At 41.5% G+C, this 24124-nt stretch overlaps 3 protein-coding genes across 3 annotated transcripts; all 3 read right to left on the bottom strand.

Annotated features, from left to right (window-relative positions):
- Positions 1-286: 286 nt before the first annotated feature.
- Positions 287-1637, bottom strand: LOC123080851 (disease resistance protein RGA5-like). The gene is made up of 2 exons (XM_044503798.1): positions 819-1637; positions 287-562 (listed from the first exon to the last, which is right to left on the bottom strand). Exon 1 carries the CDS (start codon positions 1633-1635, stop codon positions 874-876), a length of 762 nt encoding a protein of 253 aa, XP_044359733.1. The 5' UTR covers positions 1636-1637; the 3' UTR covers positions 287-562; positions 819-873.
- Positions 1638-3012: 1375 nt separating this feature from the next.
- Positions 3013-6505, bottom strand: LOC123080848 (disease resistance protein RGA5). The gene is made up of 5 exons (XM_044503795.1): positions 6292-6505; positions 5882-6015; positions 4913-5752; positions 3364-3883; positions 3013-3236 (listed from the first exon to the last, which is right to left on the bottom strand). Exons 3-5 carry the CDS (start codon positions 5698-5700, stop codon positions 3225-3227), a joined length of 1320 nt encoding a protein of 439 aa, XP_044359730.1. The 5' UTR covers positions 5701-5752; positions 5882-6015; positions 6292-6505; the 3' UTR covers positions 3013-3224.
- A 7499-nt stretch (positions 6506-14004) lies between these two features.
- On the bottom strand, positions 14005-15066 carry LOC123075809 (BTB/POZ and MATH domain-containing protein 2). Its single transcript, XM_044498328.1, has one exon. It carries the CDS (start codon positions 15064-15066, stop codon positions 14005-14007), a length of 1062 nt encoding a protein of 353 aa, XP_044354263.1.
- Positions 15067-24124: the final 9058 nt, after the last annotated feature.

Below are 24124 nucleotides of genomic sequence, written 5' to 3'. Positions count from 1 at the left end.
TTAGGATCAACGCGGGATCCAGTGCCGGGTGCAGTGTGCTTTACGCCGCACATAGCAACACGGTTCGTTATGATTACAACCAATACGTAGGTATATTGTTGTAAAACATGTTATATAATAGGACGGAGGAGTATAGAGTTTGAAAATAAGTGACACGGTTTTAGTTCAAATTTTCAAATGGAGGTTGTATTATTCAGGGTTGGTTCCGTCTGTCTAGCCAATCAGTTTGACCCAAGAAGAAAACGTACATACAACAGTAACACGAACATGCAATCCGTGGCTAGGAATGAGCAAGGCGCAGTAGGTGCCAACTCCTGCCCACCATCCGAGCCTTATTATAGGATAAACCGAACCAAAGTGTATCATACCATCAATATTGTAGAAACAAACAGTTCGACGAGATAAATAGTAGGACAAAGCAAAGTGACAGTTCGATGTTCCGGACGGAAAGGAAATGCATTAATCCATCTCCATCCGCTACAATTCAGCAAAATGTAGGAGACACCTCAATATTCCTTCGCGTACCTCATCTTGTTGCTCCATAGAAAAAAAATCGACTTCCCTGAAATCAGTGTCTATGAGTATGGTTGAACTCACAAAATACTCGTTTGCTGAGCTAATCAAACAGTGCCTACATACAAGAATACTTTACTTCAAACTATAAGCAGCCCAAGCTTAATCTACACACTTGACCTACAGTATTATGGCGGGCTAGAACACAAACTGGAAATTCACACACCCAATAGTTACCGGGAAATTAATCAAGCTCAAATAAACAAATAAGGAACAGACTGGAGCCTAGAGATTGGAGGTAGAACCTTTGAATATACCAGCTGCTGGTAGTAGCTGACACCAATAATTATCATGCGTCCGTCACCAAGGCCCAATCACTGTGTCCCAACATTTGATTATAACGTGAGGATGGCCGGGATGCATGCTGATAGCGATCCTAATGGCAGACTCTGCTCTTCTCTTTTCAGATGCAGTAGCACCCCTGTAGCCAATTCCTACATCGATTTTTTCAAGTGCTAACAGGTGCTCGATACCTATAGGTGCAGCGTTATCGTCCTGCTCCCACCCCCTGGCGTTCAACCCTAGAAAGAGGCTCTGGAGCTTAGGCATTGCCCCAGCTTGGAAGGTCAGGTGTGGCATGATATCTCCGCTGACATCAAACTTCTTTAGGGCTGTGAATGATTTTCCATAGATTGCAATTGTTGCTTCCAGGGATCTACTGAAAGTTAAAGTAAGCTCGATGAGGGCAGGTAGCTGCGCAAGAATACCAACATCGTCCTTGTCCAACTTCTCAACAGAGAGAGTCAACACCTGGAGATTATAGAGTTCCCCAATCCAGCTGGGGACCCGGGACCTTTTTACAATGTGGAGTGTCGCAAGGTTCAGGGGAGGAGGCGACAAAGTTACTGCCTCAGGTATCCAAGATTTAGGTGAAGATATGTACAGCCACTTGAGGTTACAAAGTTTTCCCAAAGAAGTGTTTAGAGCATCCATGTCCACATCTTCAGAAAAACGTGTTCTGAGAGATAGAGTACTCAGATTGGTCAGCTCTCCTAGGCCCTTGATATTGTCGAGTGAGGAGTACAGCGTGTCAAACCGACACAGGCGCTGTAGGGATGTCATTTTACCAAAAGCTCTTTTATGGTACCCGCGTCAAATATTAGCCATCCATTCTTGAAATCTAATGGTGACGATCGATCTGTACTGCTCCAATTTGCCAATAGAATCGCGAGCGGTATAGCTTGCACCGCTTCTCTCCCGTCCTCCAGTATACAAATCGCGAGGGCATTTTGGGAGTAAAAAGTTTCAGCCCGCCCGTCTCGCCCTCTGGGGACTGGTACGCCGTGACAAGGCCGGCTGGGCCGGCAAGGTGCAGCACCTTCCAACCGACTTTTACGCCTTCCGGACATCCGATGCCTCCCGGCGCACGCTGCTCGCCAACGACGGCGGCCGGCCATGCCAGGCAGGCGAGACCATGGCGGCTGGCTGCGGGCTGCCCCGGCCTGCCCTCTCGGATCACGCTGTCCGCGGACGGTGGCGAGGCGACCCGAGGCTGCGGGACTGCTTGCGTGCGGGAGGCGGGAGCGGACGAGCAGCTACTGCGGGGCTGCTTGCGTGCGGGAGGCGGGAGCGGACGAGCAGCTACTGCGGGGCTGCTTGCGTGCGGGAGGCGGGAGCGAACGAGCAGCTACGGCGGTGCTGCGGGGCTGCTTGCGTGCGGGAGGCGGGAGCGAACGAGCAGCTACTGCGGTGCTGCGGGGCATGCACGACGGCTGTTGCTGCGAGCGTGGAGCGCGAACGGGCGCGCGCGTGGCTGGGTGTGTGCATGCGAGACGAGCTCCAGTGACTCGTCCATGGCGGACAGGGTGCCGGCTTCAGCGAGACGACGCTACTATATATGAAAACGACGGGAACGAATAAGACGAGCTCGAGGAGGAGGTCGTGGTCGAGGACGACGGCTCGGGGGGCACCTCCGTCCAGCAACCGGAGCAGAGGTCGAAGGAGACTGTGGAGGAGTCGTGGGACATGGCGGCGGAGCTTGCCGTCTTGGTTTCCCATCGCCAATATCCGCTGACCGACGACGTCGCTAAGGTTCCCATGACAGAAAATCTATGTCTATCCTACCCTCAGGAAATCAGCGGTCAGATTTTAATATACCGCTTCCTCCCTGTTAGCAGTATAGGGTACCGTAAAAACTCTCCTATTACCAATGCCCTCAGGCAGCCTTTCAATGTATGGAACATTCAGACACAACAAGCCAGTCAGGTGAAAAATATCCATTGGGATACAGGAGCCATCTATATCAAATGTTTCCAACTTCTGTAACCGTCTAATCTGCTTGGGTAGCTGGCACTTACTACAGCCACGAATCTCTATATGTCTCAACTGATATAACTTACAAAATCCTGTCAGGTCGATTTTCCGGTTGTCATCAACAGAACTAGAACTAAAGTTAGCAATAAAAACTCGAAGATACTTGAACTCAGTCAGAGAAGGTATATTCATGGAGCCTCTCCAACTTGCAAATGATCGCACTTGTGACATACTAACGTTCTCTGGCAATTTTGCACCATCCAAGTTTAAGTTCATCCGACGGGTCTTTTGAAGTTGTCCTGTAATGTCCTCTGGGCTCTCTACTACGGTAATAAAATTCTCTTCTCCAGACTTGTACAAGATAAGATCCAACAGCATATCATGTACTTTGCAAAATCTCACTGACCCATCTGTGTCAATAAATACAGGTTGAATAAGGCTTCTGTTGACAAGCTCATTGAAATAACATATTCCAGTCTGTTCTAGGCTTTGTCCACGTACTTTAGTAACGAAACCTTCAGATATCCATAGACTTACCAAAACAGTCGTCTCTATTATATAGTCCTCTGGAAACATGCCAAGATACAAGAAGCATGTCTTGAGGTGGTGAGGAAGATTTTTGTAGCTAAGGTTCAAGATCTGTCTCATTGCTTCCAAGGTGAGATTTGTGTCCGATACTGACCTCAAAGAATTCCATACAAGTTTCCACCTCTCATATTGGTGGGAACTTCCGCTTGCTAATAGGCTGGATATGCTAATGATTGCAAGTGGCAAGCCACCACATTTCTTGAGAATCTCAACTGAAACATCTCGGAGTTGACCTGGACAAGCTTCTTCAGAACAAAATATCCTATCGAAAAACAATTTTCTTGAGTCTTCTTCACTAAGAGGTTTCATTTCCAGAATGCGCTTGTGGTGACCCAAACAACATGCCTCACCCACATTCTTGATTCTTGTAGTTACTATTAATCTGCTACCAAGATCATTTTCAGGGAAAGCACATTTAATAATACCCCATGCTGATACATCCCATAGATCATCGATGATAATGATGTACCTGCAAGACAATCAATACAGCGGTAAGTAAAAGAACAAAAAACTACTCAATTACTTTAAAAGGTTGGAGGTAGCAAAATTTATTTTTTTGTTCTCCTTGAGTGTAAATAATCGTTTCGTTTGTTATTATGACTTTTGCTTGACACATATAGTACAAATTTACTTTATTTAGTCAAATGTTGTTTGATTTAGGAGAAAATAGGGTAGCGTTTGTATTGATTAGTAAATGCAATTTAGAGATAAAATATCATGTAAACTAAAAAGTATTGCACGAACTTTTTGTATATAAATGTTTTCATGCACAGCCCCAAGTAAACCTTATTTTTTATGGCTGTGTGAATTGTCGGATGCAGAGGGCGGGGTTTGTCCATGTTTATTAGGATCATCTCCTGACCTTCTTATCTATGTTTTAAGTCATAATTCATAACATTTTCCAAGTGTTCATGGGGTCCATGCTTTGCAACTTACATAACATATTAAAGGGTTGACAGGAATGTGCCCGGCTGTGGGGCAGTGGCGAGCTTTTGAATCTGTACTCTAGGATGAAATGGTGGAATCATTAATTTAATCGACTTCCTATATATTCGAGAAAAAGAATAATATGTAATAATGTGACAGAATATTTCAAAAACAGTATAGCAGACTTTGAAATAGATTTATGTTGTTAATTTTCTAAAAAAGCATTGACAAGGAGAAGAGGATACAGTATGGATCTTTTAAAAGTCGGTCTTATGATCACTAGTAAATCTGTGAGCTACTATATATAACTTGGAGCACTTCCTTGCTCACTTGGTATAGCTCTTTAATATTTTTTTCACATAGGTGATGACATACTCTTTTATAATTGTGATCTTGATAAAAAAGAGAAAAGATGTATTTATCTACTGCTTTGAGAAAAATTCAGGAGTACAGCGTATGAAAATATTTGAAAAATGTATTAACGAATACAGACATCTTATGCACCTTTAAGAAAATATAAGTATCCAAGGTGCATGAGAGGAACAGCAACGTAAAAAGTAAGAATAAGTACCTCTTATTTTCTAGATTTTCTCTGAGCTGGTCGAGAAGTACATTTAACTCACAATCTTTAAAAGATTGTCCACACCCGAGTTGGATTAGTAAACTATGCAGAAGTTTTGAAATATTTGGCTTTTGAGACACTGGCACAAATCCACCACAATGAAATTCTCCCTTCAGCTTACGGTATACCTCATTGGCGAGTGTTGTTTTACCTAAACCTCCAAAACCAACAATTGATACAATCTTCAACTTCTTCTCCTCGTCTTCTAGCCAAATGACAAGTTCATTGGTTGGGCCCTCCATACCAACACGTTTAGATGCATTCTCATAGAGTGCGACAACTCGTTGATCAACTGCCAAATTGCCTGATGTGAGGACATTGAGCCTATATCTTTCACGCCGTTCACTTGTTTCATGCACAAGTTTCTTGATCTCCTCGATCTGCCCAGCAATCTGATGGCGGTCCTTTGATGTTTTGAGGCGTTGAATAATCTCATGGACAAACCCAGATTTTTTGTGTTTCTCCCCAATTTTGCACATGAAGTCATTGACGATATCCTCAATGTCGTAAGACATCTCCCTGACCGCGTCCCTCCACCTTGCGGTCTGTATATCGAGCTCATCCACATCAGCAAGGCACTCTAGAGCATCCTTCATGCTGCTCAGCTCATTGCTGATGTCCTTCACCTCGTTTCTCAGGTTCTTTAGCTTGGCAAACTCGTCCCCCATCAGGGTGGCCAGCTTACCCAGGAGAGAGTTCATCACCCCGGTAGAAGCGCTCACCATTATTCCAGCCATCTCTGGCTGGATAAGTGTTCAGCTTGGCTCTCCAGTTATGCTTGTGCTGCACCTGAAACATATAAACAGCCTGCTGAATGAAGGAAATTGCTAGCAAATGGGGCAGACACTTGAACAGTCCATCCATAGCAAGGGGTTTTCTTTTCATTTCTAACGATTTCAGAGTAAAAGCATGTAATACCTGAGCGAGCTTGGAGTGGCTGAAACAGCTTACTCCAGAACCAGAAGCATATGCCACGTGCAGCCGTGGGTAAGTGTTTAGCTTGGCTCTCCAGTTGGAGCTCCTCTTCCGGAACGCGCCTCTCTCACCGTGGACTGAAATGATGGAGAGTTCGAAAAAAATCCAGAGTTAATTAAATTCGATTATTGTCCTGCAGATCCACCCGGCCGGGCGTTGACCCTCTTTCGAAAAGAAAAAAAGAAAAAAAAACTCCAGATCCACCACGAGATCAAAAGCCAGTGAACTCCAGATCCACCCCGACATCGACAATCAGTGAAATCATACGACTTGACTGACCAGTCAGGACAAAATAGGAACATCTGAAGGCGAACAAATTTTGAAACTAGAAGACCAGAGACAGGGAGATAGACCTGAGCAGGCTTTCGACGGAAGAAGAGCAGCCCGTCATCTCCGGCGTAGGTGCAGCAGCAGGGGCGTGAAACGGTGGAGAAGCAGCAGCCGCAGCAGCAGGGATGGATGGAGCCGCTTAGGAGTTGACCAGGGGCGAGAAAAACCAACGCGGAGGAAGGAAGAAGAGACGCCAGGTTCATCAATCAGTAGTGTAGCAGGTTGCATTTTCTCTGTTTAGCTCTTCTCATTCTCCCGTATTTCCGAGCTAAGCTTGTTTACTTTGCTAATTTCTTCAATCAAGGCCTGGGAATTTTTCACTTTCCTATGTTAAGGTCCTATGTGCAAATGACTCATTCCTTAGTGGCATAAAATTGAAAAAAAAAACAGGGTCGATAGAAAAATAGGTGCAGGAAGCATCTTGGTCATTTCCATGTCCACTTGTGCAAAACAAATCATCTCAATCTCAAGGTTGTTAAGACTTGTCTTCTCCCTGTTTTTTAACGGTTACTAATACTGTATGTACCCCAGCTAGTGTGTATTAAAACATCGAGAGCACCGTGCCGGGAGACATGAAGTTCCTAGGTTGCGCTCCTCCGGTGTTCGCCGCTGCCCTGATCGTTCTTCTCTGGCGCTATGTACAGTCGTCGCTGGTGATTCTAAGACGGTGTCTTCCTCGGGTCGGATCGAGTCCTACCATCCTCTTGCCACCTCCTAGGCTTCTAGGGGGTGGTGCGTCGACTTGAGATGCTTGGCGGGAGATGATGTTCTTTGGTGGTGATCGACGTCGACAGAGATGCGGCTAGGTACTCGATTTTGGGTAGGCCTTTTGTGTTGTCGCTGTATTGTAATGGGTGGTTGTTCTTGGACTAGCCGGATGTGGAGTTGTGCTACGCTTGTTGTTCGCAGCGAGTGGTAGTTATCTTGTACTCCCTCCGTTTCATATTATTCGTCGATGATTTAGTACAGAGTACTTGCAATTCTCTTCTTCTATAAAGGCTAAGGTACGCAATTTGCATACTTTCGGAAAAAAAAACATCAAGAGCGGCCAAGGCAAAAAGCGCGTTTATGCACAAGCTCGACTATTCCATTCAAACGGCCCGCCGTCAGTTTTTAAAAATTCTGGCTCACGCAATAACATTTTCTATTTTGTTAGCTTTGGTTTAGTGGAGAGCGAAATAAGGTACTCCGTGTGTCGTTTGTTCCTTGCGACACGGGCCAGTCTAAATGTTGAATGCTTCACTACTGGGCTATGCTTAGGCTCCTCTTCAGCACACATATCATGCCACCTGGGGAAGCAGACAACAACCTTCTTGATGCACCCTGATTTTGAACACTTAACCGTGATGTGCTTATTTCGAAGTCCATAGTATATTGTAGAGTGAATAATCACAGTGTGTGTGTCTATTGAGTTCAGTAACAGGTAGGTAAAGTCACAAAAAAAAAAACTGTGACGTGCTGCCAGGATACGAACTCCTGACCATCGAGACGTGACAAGTGCTGCTAGCCACTTGTAGCGTGAGTTCTTTATCGACACACAGAACCGGCAAAAATTTAAACGTTCACTGAAAATTGTGAACATTTAGGAAATACCAAATATATTTTAGATTCTGTGAACAATTTTTTAAAACAGAAACATGTTTCTAAATTTCAAAATCAAAGATGAAAGCACAAACTTTTTTATATCCACAAAAAACATCATAACTGAACATTATTTGAATCTGTAAATAATATTTGAAAGTTGGAACTTTTTTCTGAAACACGAATAATCTTTGACAATTTGGAACACATTTTAAAAATGAGAACAAAAATAGAAAAACTGAAACTTTTTTGAAAACTGTTCACTCGAGCAAAATTTGAAACTCTGGACTGTTTTAAAAACATAAAAAAATTAAATACATTTTTTTAAATTGCAATGAGTTTTTAAAAGTGTGAAGAAAATTTTGAAACTCCCAAAATTTTCTGGAAAACGTCAACAAATTTATAAATTCTGAACATTTTCTAAAACGTGAAAAATTCTTGAAAACAAAATCAAATTAGAATTTTCCAACATTTTTTTTTAAAATGAACACTTTTTCAATATTTTTAATTTTAATTTTTTTATGTTTTCTCCCCAAAAGAAACAGAAAATCACAAAAGAACTAGGAAAAAAGCAAAGAATAGAAATCAACCCAAATAAAATTCAGAAAACCCGGTTTAGGAACCTTCTAGAACATTCGCAAAACCAGCCAAAAAACTTCTAGAAGGTTCACAATACCGGTGGCTCGAACGCGCAGATGGACCGGCCAGGAACCTTCCAGAAGATTGGCTTAAAGGCTCAGATGGGCCGGCCCAGTCTTTTGCCCACTTTTTTTTTCATGTTTGCCTTCAGTTTCTTTTTCTTTTTCTTGTTTTACATTTTTCGTATCTTTTCACTTGTTCAAAAAATGCTCGTGCTTTTAAAAAATCGTTCAAAATTTGAGAACATGTTCGCTTTTTTTTGAAATTTTGTTCATAAAAACACAAAATTTGTATTTTAAAACAAATTACAGAAATTTCAAAAAAATGTTCATGGCTTTCAAAGTTGCCCAGAATGTCAATACATGAACATGGTTTAGAAAGAGTGCACAAAATTTAGAAAGCACGTTCAAAGACCAAAATGCTCTGTTTGAAACACGTTGTTTCTTGACATCCCTAAAATGAACCCAATTTTTTTAATGGCTTGTATGACCAATTCAAGGTAGCATGCCCAGATTTTTTTTCATTTTCGACAACTTTTGTATTTTTTCTGTTTTCTCGGTCAAAAAATATTGATAAATGGTCGGATGTCTCGCAGCTTGCATACGGTATCAAAATTCGTTCAACCCTGGCATGGATGCCTATGATGGGCATGCCAACCTGCCAGCAAAAGTTGGGCTTATCTCAAGAATGTTCACAATTACGCCATGTACAATGGATGGTGCCAGGATAGGCCAAAAGACTCCGTCTAAGAGCATGTTGTTTCTCTACATCCTTGGAATTGCACCAATTTTTTCGTGGTCTTGTATGACCAATTCAAGGCATAAAAAAAAGTTGCATGTAACTTTAAAAAATGTTCATGTTTTCAAGTTTGTTCCTATTTTTTCAAAAATGTTTTGAAATTTCCTTTTTTTTCGCATTTTCATAGAACTTAAAAAAGTGTCTGGAATTATGATTACAACTAAGAAATCAATTTAAAAATCGGATCCACCAATAGTTATTATAATTTAGTGCAGCTAATTCGCCACTTGGACTCCTTGGTCGAATGGCTTTGAGTTCCCTATACCATGCATGAGGTTTGGGGTTCAATTCCCGGACCCATCTCTTGCTTGACATTTACACATCTAACCAACCACATAGTCCGATCATAATATTTGCTAAAAACTCTTATGTTGTGGAATGCTCTACTAAGATACATGAGGATATAAAAATGGATGTGAACCGATGTACATAGTCTAATGTATGTCTAACTATAAAAAAAATCTTTTGGTATGCTTTAGTTTCCATATATACAATTTAGGAGAAGATTTTTAAACTAAAATAAACTTAACAAATAACACGCTCCAATGACAAAATATGATTTGAGAGATCTAATGTATTTAAAAAACCAATATCATAATTGTATACTGATGAAGCTTTCTATCCTAATACTAAGTGTTTTATAAAATAAAAAATCATCAACTAAAATTAAATTTTAGATTTTAGTAAAAATTAATTATAATATTCATACTGATGATAATGCATTGTAGAAGTAAAAAATATTGATATAAAAATATATCTTAGTTCGACAAACATAATAGATGAACCAAAATCGGTGTCGAGGCACCTGCGTGCCGAAGATCTAAATAAAGATTGGATACAAAATACATAAATATGGATAATAACTAACATCTAAATACAACAACTTCTGACGCGGGTGGTGACATCAAGCGTGATTTCGGTCACAACAATATGAGAAAACAATGGTGACGTAACCGGTGCGGAAAAAAATCCGGTGTGCAACTGTCGCAGAAGCAAACATACAGATAAAAGAAATGAGCTCACACACTGTGTGACGTGGGCCGGCCCACCAACGTGAGCCGATGGCTCGCTCAGGTTGTCCATCCTTCGTTTGATCTATTTACCTCCATGATTGACCATTGACTAGACACGGTGACCTTGGGCTTGACCTATTGACGTCATAATTGACCTTATTTAAATAGTTTGCGAGTTTGAATCTCTTTTGTAAATTTAAAACAATTAAGATTTTAAAAAGTTTGTATATTTAAAAAAATCATGAATTTCTGAAAAGATTGTGTGTCCCGTCGATTTGGAAATGTTTAATGAAATTGAGGAAAAACACAAACTTGGAAAAATATCATGAATATAAATGAACTCACAAATTTTGAGGGAAAGTTACAATATTTTCATGAATCTGGAAATAGCTCATGAATTTTATAAAAATCAGAAAATTTTAAAAATGTTCATGGATTTGCTACACAAAAGATGAATTTGAAAGTCACGCGTTTGAAAAAGAAAAAGAAAAACAAAGCTAAATCGGTCCAGAAAACCAAAATCGAAAAAAGCAAAAACGAGGAGAAGCTTGGCGAAGCTTCCAACCAATTCCCCGACCTGTGCAGGTGGGGGGGGGGGGGGCGCAAACGCTCAGCCATCCACATATTTTGCGCAAGCCGATTACAGGCTCGAGCGCCCCTGTTTATCTTCATTACGTTTTTCTTTTTTGTTTTTCTTTGATTTTAAAAATATTTGGGATGTCAAAAACTGATGAATTTTTGTAAACGTTCACAAATTCAGGTTATTTTGTTTTCCTTTTTTGAAAAAAACAAAATATTTGTAAATTCAAATAATGTTTGTGAATTAGCAAAAACATGTTTACAAATTCAAAAAATGTTCATCTATTTTTGGGATTTAATTTTATTTCTCAAAAAAATATTCCAAATTTCAAAAGAAGTTCATCAATTAAAAAAAATCACAATATTAAAAAATGTTCATGAGTTCAGAAAAATTCACGACTTTCAATTTGTTTTACAAATTCAGAATATTTTCATGTAGTTCAGACAATGTTTGTGAGTTCCAAAATTGTTCACAAATTTAAGAATATTGATTATTTTGAAAAAGGTTCATCTGTTCCATGACTTCGAAAAACATTTAGTGAGTTTGAAACAACTGTTCATGAATTTATAAAATTGTGCTTGAATTTGAACAGCGTTGACCAATTTTAAAAAACGTTTGCAATTTTGAAAATGTTCTAATTTCAAAAAATCATGAATTCAATTGTTCACGATTTTACAAAAAATATGATTTTTAAAAACAGTTTAGGAATTAGAAAAAGAAAAGAGACAAGGAAAAAGGAAAAGAATAGAATAGGACATAAAAAGAAAATAAGAAAAAGAAAGAAAATCAGAAGAAAAAACAGAGGAAAAAAAAAAGAAGAAACGGGCTCAGGGAATGGTTCGAGAACCTTCCCAAAATCTGTGAGGGAAAAACGGGAATGGGACTGCCCAGATAGAGGATGAGGGAAAAACATTATATGAGACCAGGTCTCACGGTTAGCAGGTGAGACCCGCCCTGATGGATGACACGTGGCATTCATAAATCACAAAGCATCCAATCTCTCCCCCCTGATTTCAGGTGGGCCGAAAGCTCCCGCTCGTGCCTCAGATGGGCTTGCCCATTTATATCTACCCAAGGGGATGTGTGCTGTGTACGATTAGGCCTTTGATGACTGTCGTAAACGCCAAATAGAATTTGAGATTGTCGGCTGGGGCGAGCCTGAGAAGAAACCGGTATGACGACAGATTTCGGGGGGGCAATGCAAGCGCGCAGTGTCCACTGTGTATGTGTCACCATGTTCGAGATGTGAGGCCAAGAAAGGTCATCATGATTTTTGGGTGTACGAATACTAGTTTTTGTATGAGCTTGTATGCTTCACTATTATTAATGCCTTAATGGAAAGTGAAGCCTCCCTAAAGGCATACCAATCCGCGGACACTGAAACATTTCTAGGCAATGCATGTTCCAAAACTAAAGGAAACCACAATGATAAGCCAACGTGATGTGGCATCTTCTCGTGTCTACGTAGAACAACTTCTAATGACATTTTTGTCTTGTTGCTTTGGTTTTTCATTACATTTACTTAGTGTCCTGCACGGAGACATGCTCAACCATTAGGCTGCGGCCATACACTCACGTAGAGATGAGATGACGTGTGTGTACAAGCTAGTGATGAGTAAGGTAGTCTGCTGCATGGATGTGTTGGTTAGCAAAATGGGTACAGTTCTGTAGAGTCACAACGTCCAAGTCCGGCGGCAGATCAATGGTGGAGCAAGAAGCGGACGCAATCAGTTGCGGGGCGTCCGTCAAGTGTGTCGTGGGTAAGCTCATGTCTGTTGCAAACTTGGAGGTGACTCAAGCCTGTACGCGTGTGTGCTGGAGTGATTAGTGGGTCAAGCTGTTAGTGGCGTGGCCGCGTGTGTTGCATGCAGAACTATGTGGGGTGCATGCAAGGTAGTGGTTAGTGGGTGCATTTTGGCTGGGTTAGTCCGGCTACTTAACCCCATGTAATTATGTCCATTGTCAAGAGAGTAAGAAAAACGGAAAAGGCACAAGTTGTGCGGTGCCACAAAATTTCCTGCGTCCTCTTCTTCTACCTCTAGCACATGCATGTTTTTTTGAGAGAGTTGCAAGGTAGAGAAGAAGCGGCGCCAACAGTAGATACAACATCCAGCAATCCAACACAAATTCGCATATGAATTAATGCAGCGAAATACAACATCTCAACTGTCCTTTGAGAAATGCAAGGAATAAATATTCATTTGAGTACAGATAAGGGACAATCAACTGAACATATAATCCTGCCCACCATCAAGCCTTATTACATGAGAAACTAAAGGAAAGCGTGATCATACATCACCTTAGAGACGAAGGAGAAGCAAGTCAAATCTTTTTTTTCCTGTTAAAAAAAAGTCAAATCTTATTTTGGACAGTCGACCTAGGCATTTGCATAGACTTGTTTAATGCCCATTCATAAGGGAAATCATAACAGCTAATATTCAAAGAAAAGCCAGCGGAACTCCGAATTCTCAATTTAACGAAGCATCTTCAGTTTTCAAATCTGCATAGTTCTACAAAAATCTTGCTAGAATGAAAAAAGAGGCACAACATTATGACAAGCTACATCCCAAATAGGAACAACACAGATACAGTACTTTACCAGGAAACTGATCAAGGTCGAATAAATAATAAGAGGCAGACCGGAGCATGGAGATTGAAGGAGGATGTTTGGACGTACCGGGTGCTTGTTGTGGCCGATGTAAAGGATTATCAATTGCCACGTTTTTTACTGACGTTTGATATCAACTGTAATGTGAGCATCGCCACGATGCATGTTGATAGCGTTTCTAATGGCACTCCGCGCTTCTCTGTTCAGATTCAGCAGAGAAGGTTCAGAGCTCCAGCCCGGTATAATTATGTAAACATAGCTAAAATTTGCTTCTGTAGGAAAACTAACTACAAATTTAATGAATGTTCAGGACAACACAAAAGAAAGAGACAACCATGTGAATTTCCATGGAACTTTTAGTGCCAACAAGTCAGACCACAGACCACACATTCTCCAACAAGAGTTCAGTCTTACAACGGATACACTGGACACATGATAACAATCGAGATTGAGAGAGAGAGAGAGAGAGTACTACTAGATCACCACATTTCAAACTTAATTCTCAGACTGCTCATACTCATGAAGGTGGGGCGACCTTGTCTAAAATGTCCATCATAATGGACGGGCAGCTCGTTGTGAGGTGCTTGAATCCATCAGTCTCCTTGACAGCTCGGAGCACGCCCTGCGAAGAAAGGAATCTAAGACAAGCATTTTTTAGATGCACGGCGTCATGCTGCTCCGCTAAAGTAAGGGTGATTGCAACTGTTTGCACGTCGATTCTCTGGCATAGCTTCCCTTCACAAATAGCCTTTAGCCTGTCCATTCCATACCGATCTGCGGCAACAAACAAGTGCTGCAATGCGACAATTTGATCAACATCGCAGGAGAGTGAATCTGTGTATATGAAGTGAAGAAGTGCCTCAAAGATGGCAGGCTCCATGTCATCGATCTCGATGCTTTTCATGGTGGTCTCCTTCATTTTACCAAAGAGCACGGCCTTGAAGACCGAGGATCGTGCCGCTAACACGCATCTGTGTGCATTGAAGAGTTGGCCGCCGACACTGAACGTCACATCCACGCCTTCCCCGTCCTTCAACATGCTTGCAAAATGTGTGTGCATGTCTGACTGCGGGACTGGGACTATGACCGTGCCTAGATCTTCCGTGCGAGGCTCTTTCATCACGGTCAAAACACACCTGATTGTGAAGCAGTCGCCATTGCGGGATAACAGTTCCTTCAGCTTGGACTTCTCAATAAACTTATCACGGCCCCAATAACCACCTACAGTCCAGAAGGTATTTGGTATGCTTGCTATCTGACTAATTCTTCCATCTTTCTCCAATAAACTCAAAGTGTATTCTACCTTCACACCAGTTGCCCCGCTACAGAAGCACAAGAAGACTGACAAGTGGGCAGCTTTGTCCTCCTCCTTCCACTCGTCCGGGTAGACCCTGATGTTCCAGTCGTAGCCGCTGACGCTGAATGTGCTCGAGCTAATGAACTTGCCAGCACCCATACCTTCGAGCTTTGAGAATCTGATCACCTCAAAGTTGTGGGCGGTGGTGACGCACTCTGTCAGGCACCTCGACGAGCTCTCAGATATGGAGGTGTTAACTGAAGAAGTGGAGTTGTTGGCCATGGCGGGGAATGGCAGGAGACGGACGTTCGCTGTGTATACTGAATGTTCTTGTACCGTGCATTTATATAGAACTTCTATGAGTAGATCAGTGTGTACACTGTGCATAGGAAGGAAGGCGTCTAGTCTTCAGTAATCGTGGCATTAACTGGAGAGTGCTTTTTACCAGCGGCGGTCAACAAGTTCCCACGCCAAGAAAATCAATGTTCGTGCATCGTTTCATATTCCCATGCGGCAGCAGCCTCGCATGGGACGATGCTGCATCACAGAATTAAATTAGTTTGGGGATATCGATCAGCGCCCTGACTAGAAAGACACCGAGCCTCCGTAATTACCAGGGCAGCCGTAATTGCTGCGCGTATATATGCATGTATCGATCAGCGCCCGACGCTTCGCTCCGCGCAAAGCCGCGAACGCCTCACTAGACGCGCTGGCGACCCTTGCGCAACTTCGTCAGTACTACTACATAAATTAGTTTGGACGGCCAATATATAATTTACAAAGACACGCTTAATCCTCATGTATATTTATTTGGATAACTACTCTCTCTGTTTCTATATATAAGCATTTTTAGAAATTTTAATACGGACTACATATGGATGTAAATAAACATACTTTAAAATATAGATTAGCACATTTTGATCCGCATGTGATTCATATTAAAATCTCTAAACGGTCTTATATTTAGGAACGGAGGGAGTACATACTAACCATTTCACTTGGACAGACAACCTCACTACTGGAATTTGGGATTTCACCTAGTTCTCAGGCTTCGCCGAGTTCAAATCATTGGGAGTTGGGTAAAGTGATGCCTCTGCGGAGTTTTTTGATAATTGGACCCAATAGTGACGCGTAAAGCTACTGCCAATGCATCGGTGCTTAGATGAGGTGCTAAGCACATTAAATAACTTAGCAACTATACTCCCCAATGCATAGGTGCTTAGCTTATTGTAGCTAAGGTGGTGTTTTGTTTTCTAGTCCTAGGACTTTTTCTAGTCCCTAAGACTTTTTGAAAAAGACTCTTAAGGAGGTGCTTCTAAGGACTTTAACAAAAAGTCCCAAAAAAGTCCCACACTGTTTGGTTTGCTAGGGACTTTTTTTAGTCTCAACACAAAAAAGTCCCTGGAACCAAACACCCCCTAAGCTTGCTACATTTAATGATTTAGCAACTAAATCTCTTCATGCATTGGTGGGCTTCCTTTATTTAAATGTTTTGCCTAGGTTCATGCGCTTAGCATTGTTTCTTCCTGGGTCACCACACTCATCTCTCTCCTCTTAAATAACTTGCCAAATCAGATTTTTTTTGCCTACATAGAAGGCTTATCACGTGTACATGGTGGAGCATTGGGAGGGGCCTAACCAGCCAAACATCACCCTTTGCCTGGTATCAAGGAAAAGGAACTCGGTGAAATAAAGGAAGTCGTCAGTACTGCACATTCGCCGAGTTCTGACAAAAATAAACTCGGCAGTGCCTGATAGGTGGACCCCACCACCAACCAGGTGTCCTGACAGCTGTCCACAATTGCTAGATTTCAACTAAGGAAACTTGGCAATCATTTTATATTTTTCTTTTTATTATAGAATTCCAAAGGTTAGGTGTATGCCGAGGAAAAACTCGGCAAACAGCTGACAGGCGGGCCATGGAAGACGTGGCAATGGCTATTCGACTGTTGCGCTTCCTATGCCGAGTTCCAGAAGTTGGCAAAGGGCATACCCTTCGTCTCCCTGCAGATATTAAACATTGACGCGTGCGCGGGCTCGGCAACCGCAAAAGCCCCGCCGTAGTTGCCGCTTTGCCCCCTCTCCTCCGTCGCCGTATCGTCGCCGCCGCACACTACAAGAAATATGTCAACTTGCGACCATCACTATTGGTCACTGAAAGATCATTGTTTTTTATTTGCGACATTTTTTTGACAAAAAACAGATGGTCAAAAGCTGACAGTCGTAAACTGAAATTAACGACCTTCTATGTGAGAAGGTCGTGGAAGGCAACGACCAGAACAAAAGGTCATTGGTTCAACGACCTTCTGTTTTGGTCGCTAGCTGTCTGCCCAGGCCACATCGGATCCGACGTGGCAATCTGACGTGGCAAAATTGCGACCAATTGAAAAGGTCATTGACAAGAATCAGCCCGGTCCGATTAGGTATCTATATGGGCCGAGCCCATTAATTCAGCCCATTTAATGTATTTTTTTCCTTGTTAATTCTGCTCGGCTTCATGGGCCAAGCCCAACATTGCAGCCTTTTTATTTTTGGGCCGTGGGCTTTTTGTCTCAATAGTTTGTTTTGTGTATATATAATGGATCCACTTGTCAGATGGGTCCTAGTTATCAAATTCTGTTAAGTGGGTCCTGGCTGTCAGGGTCATATTCTTCATGTTTCAATTTGGCAGTAAATAAATAAGCAGTATTTAAATTGGCACAACAGAAAACACATATAATAATACTTCAAATGACAACCAGATTCAGTATGGAGCTCCTGCTCTACAAATAAATCACACATAATACAATGGCTAAATCTGGAGCTCCTGCCTTACAAAGAACACAAAATACAATGGCGCTTCTGCACTAGCAACTACCAAGTGTACTTTACAACCTCTACACGATGAGCTCCTGCCCTACCAACAGTGCTATATTCTTCACAACGGAGCTCCTGTCATGAATAACATGCAACCTCAATCGCCCTGTTACATGAATCAGCACAGAAGAATCAGAAAACTGGAGCCAATATATTATGATGAGACCACTAAAAAAAGACAAGTTATTTAGAATGATAACATAAATTCAACTAGTATAATGCTTTTATTATCTAGCTAGTCAAAACAAGATACTCGTTCATACAAGAAAGGTGACTCGCGAAAATAGAGCATTCTACTCATAGCTCGCAGAGTATCAATATTCTGTTCTTATAAGCTTATTCATATGCCTGAAGCAAGTAAGGAAATCTGACCAAATAAGCAACACCTCCATAAACTGATCGTGACTAAATGGAGCAGAGGAAGGAAAGGAGCTCACAATGGCTGTTTTTGTAGCCAATGCCGAACAACACAGCCGCCACCACTGTTGCATGGAAGCAGCAGAAAAGAGGAGCCTGGCATGACGAACCCCTTGTACCGAATCAAATCCTGCTGCACAAGAAGGACAAGAGAAATAAGAAGATAATCTTGAGGTCAAATCAAAAATCAGAAAAATAAATCATGGACTCGAGCACATTCATACATATACTTAAGTTGTTAAACAGAATCATAGAATGCCATCACGTAATCCAGAAAATTTGAACACACACACACACACACACACACACACACGCGCACACACACACACACACACACACACACACACACACACACACACACACACACACATATATGCATGCTTGTCAAAGTTTCATTCCAGAGAATTAAAGTGCTTCTGATAGTAACCAAATTGTTTTAATACTCAGCCATCCAGTACCACACAAGAAGCAAATCCTAAAACAAAAATACACTTCCGAACAGAGCGACACACTACAATAACTTAACCAACAGGTTTGAAGAATGGATGACATACAATACAAGAAAAAGAGCAGGAGAATGGATTCTGATAGAATGTTGCATCTTCCAAATGAATATGATTTGCTTTTGGAGCTAGCTAGCACTTGGAAGAGTCTGAAATCAGCCGAGATTAAGAATCTATAATGCAAAAACCATAACCATTGAAGATTGAAAGAATCCGTGAAGTGAGTTCACTCGCTTTCTAGATATTTTGACAGTTTTGAGTAAACACACATATTAAAGTAAGCGACCATACCCTTTATATATGCTGGCCCAAACACTACCCTTGAGTAACATCTCAATTAAGCACAAGTAACAAAGTATAGGAGATGGATGAATCATAGCAGGGGTTTAGGATAATGCCCTCAAACTTGTATGCATCAAGTATTTAGAAACAAAACAGTGTCACATTTATATAGAGGTAGTAAAAATAAATATGAGCATAAGGTTTTTAATAAGTAGACTCAAAGGACATGACATCACAGAGAAGATTAAAGCACAAGATGACTGCAGTTACTAGGCTACAAGTTAATACAATTGATACAAGTTAATACAAGCCTGATGTACTACTCTGGGTAAGAAGAAGCAGGTACTCTAGTAGTTTTTGCACACTAATACATGTGTTAAAATGGAAGCGTCGCTGCTGGGTTATATTAATAAATAATCCAAGTGTTGCAACACCCAACAAGATTTGCATGGTTATATTAATAAATAATCCAAGTGTTGCAACACCCAACAAGATTTGCATGAACAGGTAAAACCTAGCAAGTACTTGTACTGGGATGCTGTCCATCCAACAGAGACAACAGGACAGCAGTACACAAAACATAACCATGTATTCAGGCTAAGCAAATCTTGACAGCAAACAACGACAACTTCAACTCAATAACTTGGTGAGCATGGAGTAATATTAAAAATATGGCATAATAATAATTTCAGTTGTAGCTGTCCAAATCAAGCAAGCAATAAGCCAATAACAAAAAGGAAGCATCGACAATTTACAACACTAACCCAATAAAATGAATTCCTACTTCTAGTTTAGTTCAAAAAAGGAAAAGAACAACAGACACTTCCAGTTTGTATAATCTGAAATTGAACACTGAAATTTAAGAATGAAAAGATGATTGAACACTGAAAGAGGTTGGCAAGTTGCTTGTTGGTTTCATCACAAGTACCAGGAGTATTTTTAAACCTACGCAAGTCATTTTTAAACCTATGAAAGTACCAGGAGTATTTCACTCCTTTACAGTGCAAGTACTCAAAATTTGTTTGAGTAGCAAATCTAGGAGTACTGGAGAACTCCAAGTTAAATGTACTCAAAGCAACCACCAAAATCTCTCAATACAGGTCACAAGTAATCAGAATACAGTAGCAACAAGTACCAGGAATAAATCACATAAGTAACTAGAATAGAGGAAGAAAATGTAGAAGTGGCAGCGAGGCATGAATGGTGTCCTCAGTTACTGCTGCATCGGCCGTAACAGAGGCCGAGGAACTCGCTGTGATGGGTTGCAGCATCTGTGCTGATGCAGTCTCAGCCACAGGCTCCTCCTCACACCTGAAGTGAAACACGCAGGTTGGTCAGCAGAACTACATCAGTTTAGCTTTTGGAGATGATGAATAACTCAAATTACCCTTGATATCTGTTTCAAAAAGAATTAACCTTCTAGTATGGCCATGTTAATAGATAAAATTAACCTTTTCCCTTTTACTTTCTATGAAAAAGGTAAGAGACCAGAATTCTACATGCAGCTTCTATAGACATAAATCCAAGAGAAATACATCTCTGTACGAGAATCACCCCAAATATGAATAGAGCAATTCAGTATCGCCTAGACGAGGAATTGAAAATGCATGAGCTGATGCTATTGTATGATACAAGTATATACTCCCATAAAAGAAGTGTTGTTTAAGTACACTCTCTTCTCTTTATTCTATCTATTAAGTATATACTCCCATAATAGATAAAAGAAGTATATACTCCCATAAAAGACTTCCAGCTGCCTTTCAGTGCCTACGTACAGTGCTTTGCCGTCAGGTTTAGGACTAGCACAGTGAAAACAAAACTATCTCCTTGATGTACTTGTTATGTTAAACCATCAAAATCAATCTGGTGTGACACAGGTGGGTTATGCTATCCACGACACGAGCACTGCACTTGTTAATATCGACTGCAGTAACGAGCGACTGTTCAATGCTACGATTGAACCACAGAGTAAACTCAAATGAGCGTGGAAGAAGAGCTCACACTACTGGAATCAGCTTCTTTGCCGTCCGCCATGGTGGACGGCAAAGGCATGGATCACGGACGGCAAACTTCTTTGCCGTCTGCCAGCAGACAGCAAACTGTCCATCTGAACACGTGCCAGCAAAGGCCTTCTTTGCCGTCCGCTTCCTGGAAACGGACGGCAAAGGATTGTGCCGTCCGCCGTTGGTGGCCAGCAGACGGCAAAGATCGTGGACGGCAGTGAGGTGGGGTGAGAGCTGTTAGGGGTTAACAGCGTGCTTTGCCGTCAGCCAGCGGACGACAAAGAGGCTAAGGTCTTTGCCGTCCGCTGGCAGACGGCAAAGTGCTCAAACATGCCAGTCCCAGGAATCACAGGTAGCTGTCACGTGGCATGTTTGCCGTCAGCCTGTACAGCCCTGTTTTTAATTTAATTCATTCAATTTGACAGCAATTTACAGATATACACAGATATACATATATACACAACAAGCATATCCAACACACAAGTTTCATCATATATACATACACAACCAACACATATATAGTTCCATCCTTACATATTACAAAAGTTTCACATTGTCCATCCAACACCGTTATCCATCCATCCATATAACAAGTTCCAACCATGCAAGTTCATTGATACAAAATAAAAACACAAATGGAAAAGAAGCACTCCATCCATGCAAGCTTCCGTGAATTAAATCAAATCTGCAAAATGATAAACAAGATGTTAGAAGAAGAAGAAGAAAATGAAGAAGAAGAAGACTATAAGAAGTAAGCATACATAAGTAAAATGGACCTAACCTAGAACAAAATGAAGAAGAAGAAGAAGAAGACTAGAAGAATACTAGAAGAAGACCAGAAGAATAAGAAGAAGAAGAAGAAGAAGACTATAAGCTTATTATGTAAACTTGGTCATTTTGTGCTAACATAAGTAATTTTGGAGTTAACCTATAGGAAACTTAGCATATTAGAGCTAACTTAGAGCTAACTTATGTCATTTTGGAGAAGAAGAAGAAGAAGCAGAAGAAGAAGAAGAAGAAGAAGACTATAAGCTTATTATGTAAACTTGGTCATTTTGTGCTAATATAAGTAATTTTGGAGCTAACCTATAGGAAACTAAGCATAGTAGAGATAACTTAGCATATTAGAGCTAACTTAGGTAAAATGGAGCCAACCTAGCTAATTATGCTATCTTTGAGTGAACTAAGCATATTAGAGCTAACTTAGAGCTAACTTATGTCATTTTGGAGAAGAAGAAGAAGAAGAAGAAGAAGCAGAAGAAGAAGAAGAAGAAGAAGAAGAATACTATAAGCTTATTATGTAAACTTGGTCATTTTGTGCTAACATAAGTAATTTTGGAGCTAACCTATAGGAAACTAAGCATAGTAGAGATAACTCAGCATATTACACTAGTAGAAAACAAGGCATAGGTCACAGGGCAGTTTTCACATTAGCCCCGGTTCAGTCACGAACCGGGACCCATGGGGGCATTCGTCCCGGTTCGTGAGCCCAGGGGGCCGGCCGGGGCCTCGTGGGCATTGGTCCCGGTTCGTATGGAACCATTTGTCCCGGTTCGAGCCACGAACCGGGACTAATGGTCCTCGCTCCTGGCCCACAACCATTTGTCCCGGTTCTTGGCATGAACCGGGACAGAAGGCCCGGATTTAGTACTGGTTCATGCCACGAACCGGGACCAATGAGGTGCCTATATATACCCCTCGCCCGCGAGCAGAGCACTCTAGTGCTCTGTTTTTCTCTGGCCGGCGAGGGGAGGGCTTTGTGGTGCTCTAGCTCACCTCCTATGCACATGAGGTGTTCGATGAAATGCCCGAGCCACACTAGTTAAGCTTTGTCCTCTCGAAGCTCAACCTCAAAGCTCCATTTTCCTCGAGATTTGTCTAGGTTTAGCGGCCCGTCACGTCCCATTCCCGTCTTCACCGCCGTCGACCGCCCGCGCCGATCTCGTCGCCGGCAACACCGTGGTGAGCCTCTTGTTCTTATCTTCTTTTTGAAAGAAAAAAATTCTTACTTTAGATAGATACTTGTCTAATTTTCTTACTATTTTATTCCTTCTTATTACATAGTGCGATGGTTTTGGTATCCGCCCCCGTCGGCCCTCGTCCTGTCTATGATTCGGATGTGGTATATATTATCTTTTTATAACTATTTGATTCATTTATTGTTTATGACAAATATACCGACCAGCGTGACATAGATTTTATTTATCTAGGAGGTGGTTGAACCGGAAATTCTAACCGACCCTATTGTCGAGAGGTTAAATTTAGTTGAAGAAGAAAACAATTACTTGAAGGAAAAATAAAAAATTGAGGAGGAGAAGATGATATTGGAGTTGCATGTTGCGGATGTCGTCGATGATCACAAGATCAAGATGGATGCAATGCGCTTGAAGATTAGAAAGATTAGAAAATATGCCATTCATACCGAGGCTTGGTATCATTATGCCGTTGGATCAATTGTTACCTTGGTTGCGATTATGATCGCATTTGTTTTCGCATTGAAATGTTTTACATAGTTTCAATGTATGGTTTAATTAATTAGATGCTCTGGAGAGCTATATATATGTTGTTAGATGAGAACTATGTATGTACTTTGGTTCTAATGTGATGATGAACTTCTATTAATTTGGTCACTTAATTATCTATTCATGATGTTCTGTAATGGTTTTTGACACACTTAATTATATATAATGCACGCAGATGAACCGGCAATGGATGTACGGTGACAGACACACCTCCGAGTACATTAAGGGCGTGCATGATTTTCTCGAAGTGGCTGAGGCAAACAAGCAGAATGGTTTTATGTGTTGTCCATGCCCTACATGTGGGAATACGAAGTCTTACTCTGACCGGAAAATCCTTCATGCCCACCTGCTTTACAAGGGTTTCATGCCACACTATAATGTTTGGACGAGGCACGGAGAAATGGGGGTTATGATGGAAGACGGCGAAGAAGAAGAGGACGATGACAACTATGTGCCCCCTGAATACGGTGATGCTGCAACGGGGGAAGCTGCTGAAGATCAAGAGGAACCAGACGATGTGCCCAATGATGCTGCAAGGGGGGAAGCTGCTGAAGATGAAGAGGAACCAGTGCCCGATGATGATGATCTCCGCCGGGTCATTGTCGATGCAAGGACGCAATGCGAAAGTCAAAAGGAGAAGCTGAAGTTCGATCGCATGTTAGAGGATCACAAAAAAGGGTTGTACCCCAATTGCGAAGATGGCAACACAAAGCTCGGTACCGTACTGGAATTGCTGCAGTGGAAGGCAGAGAATGCT

This window comes from Triticum aestivum, chromosome 3D, assembly GCF_018294505.1.
Source record: "Triticum aestivum cultivar Chinese Spring chromosome 3D, IWGSC CS RefSeq v2.1, whole genome shotgun sequence".
NCBI classification, from domain to species: Eukaryota; Viridiplantae; Streptophyta; class Magnoliopsida; order Poales; family Poaceae; genus Triticum; species Triticum aestivum.
The sequence above is the reverse complement of the archived record's forward strand: the minus strand, read 5'-3'. Positions and strand labels throughout refer to the sequence as shown.

What these genes read in the sequence shown, in the direction of transcription:
- LOC123080848 (XM_044503795.1), bottom strand. Translation starts at nt 5,700, where the DNA reads ATGGCTGGAATAATGGTGAGCGCTTCTACCGGGGTGATGAACTCTCTC. An exon ending in GAAAATCTAGAAAATAAGAG is followed by an intron (nt 3,884 to 4,912) that starts GTACTTATTCTT and finishes ATTGTCTTGCAG; the next exon opens with GTACATCATTATCATCGATG.
- LOC123075809 (XM_044498328.1), bottom strand. Translation starts at nt 15,066, where the DNA reads ATGGCCAACAACTCCACTTCTTCAGTTAACACCTCCATATCTGAGAGC.
- LOC123080851 (XM_044503798.1), bottom strand. Translation starts at nt 1,635, where the DNA reads ATGACATCCCTACAGCGCCTGTGTCGGTTTGACACGCTGTACTCCTCA.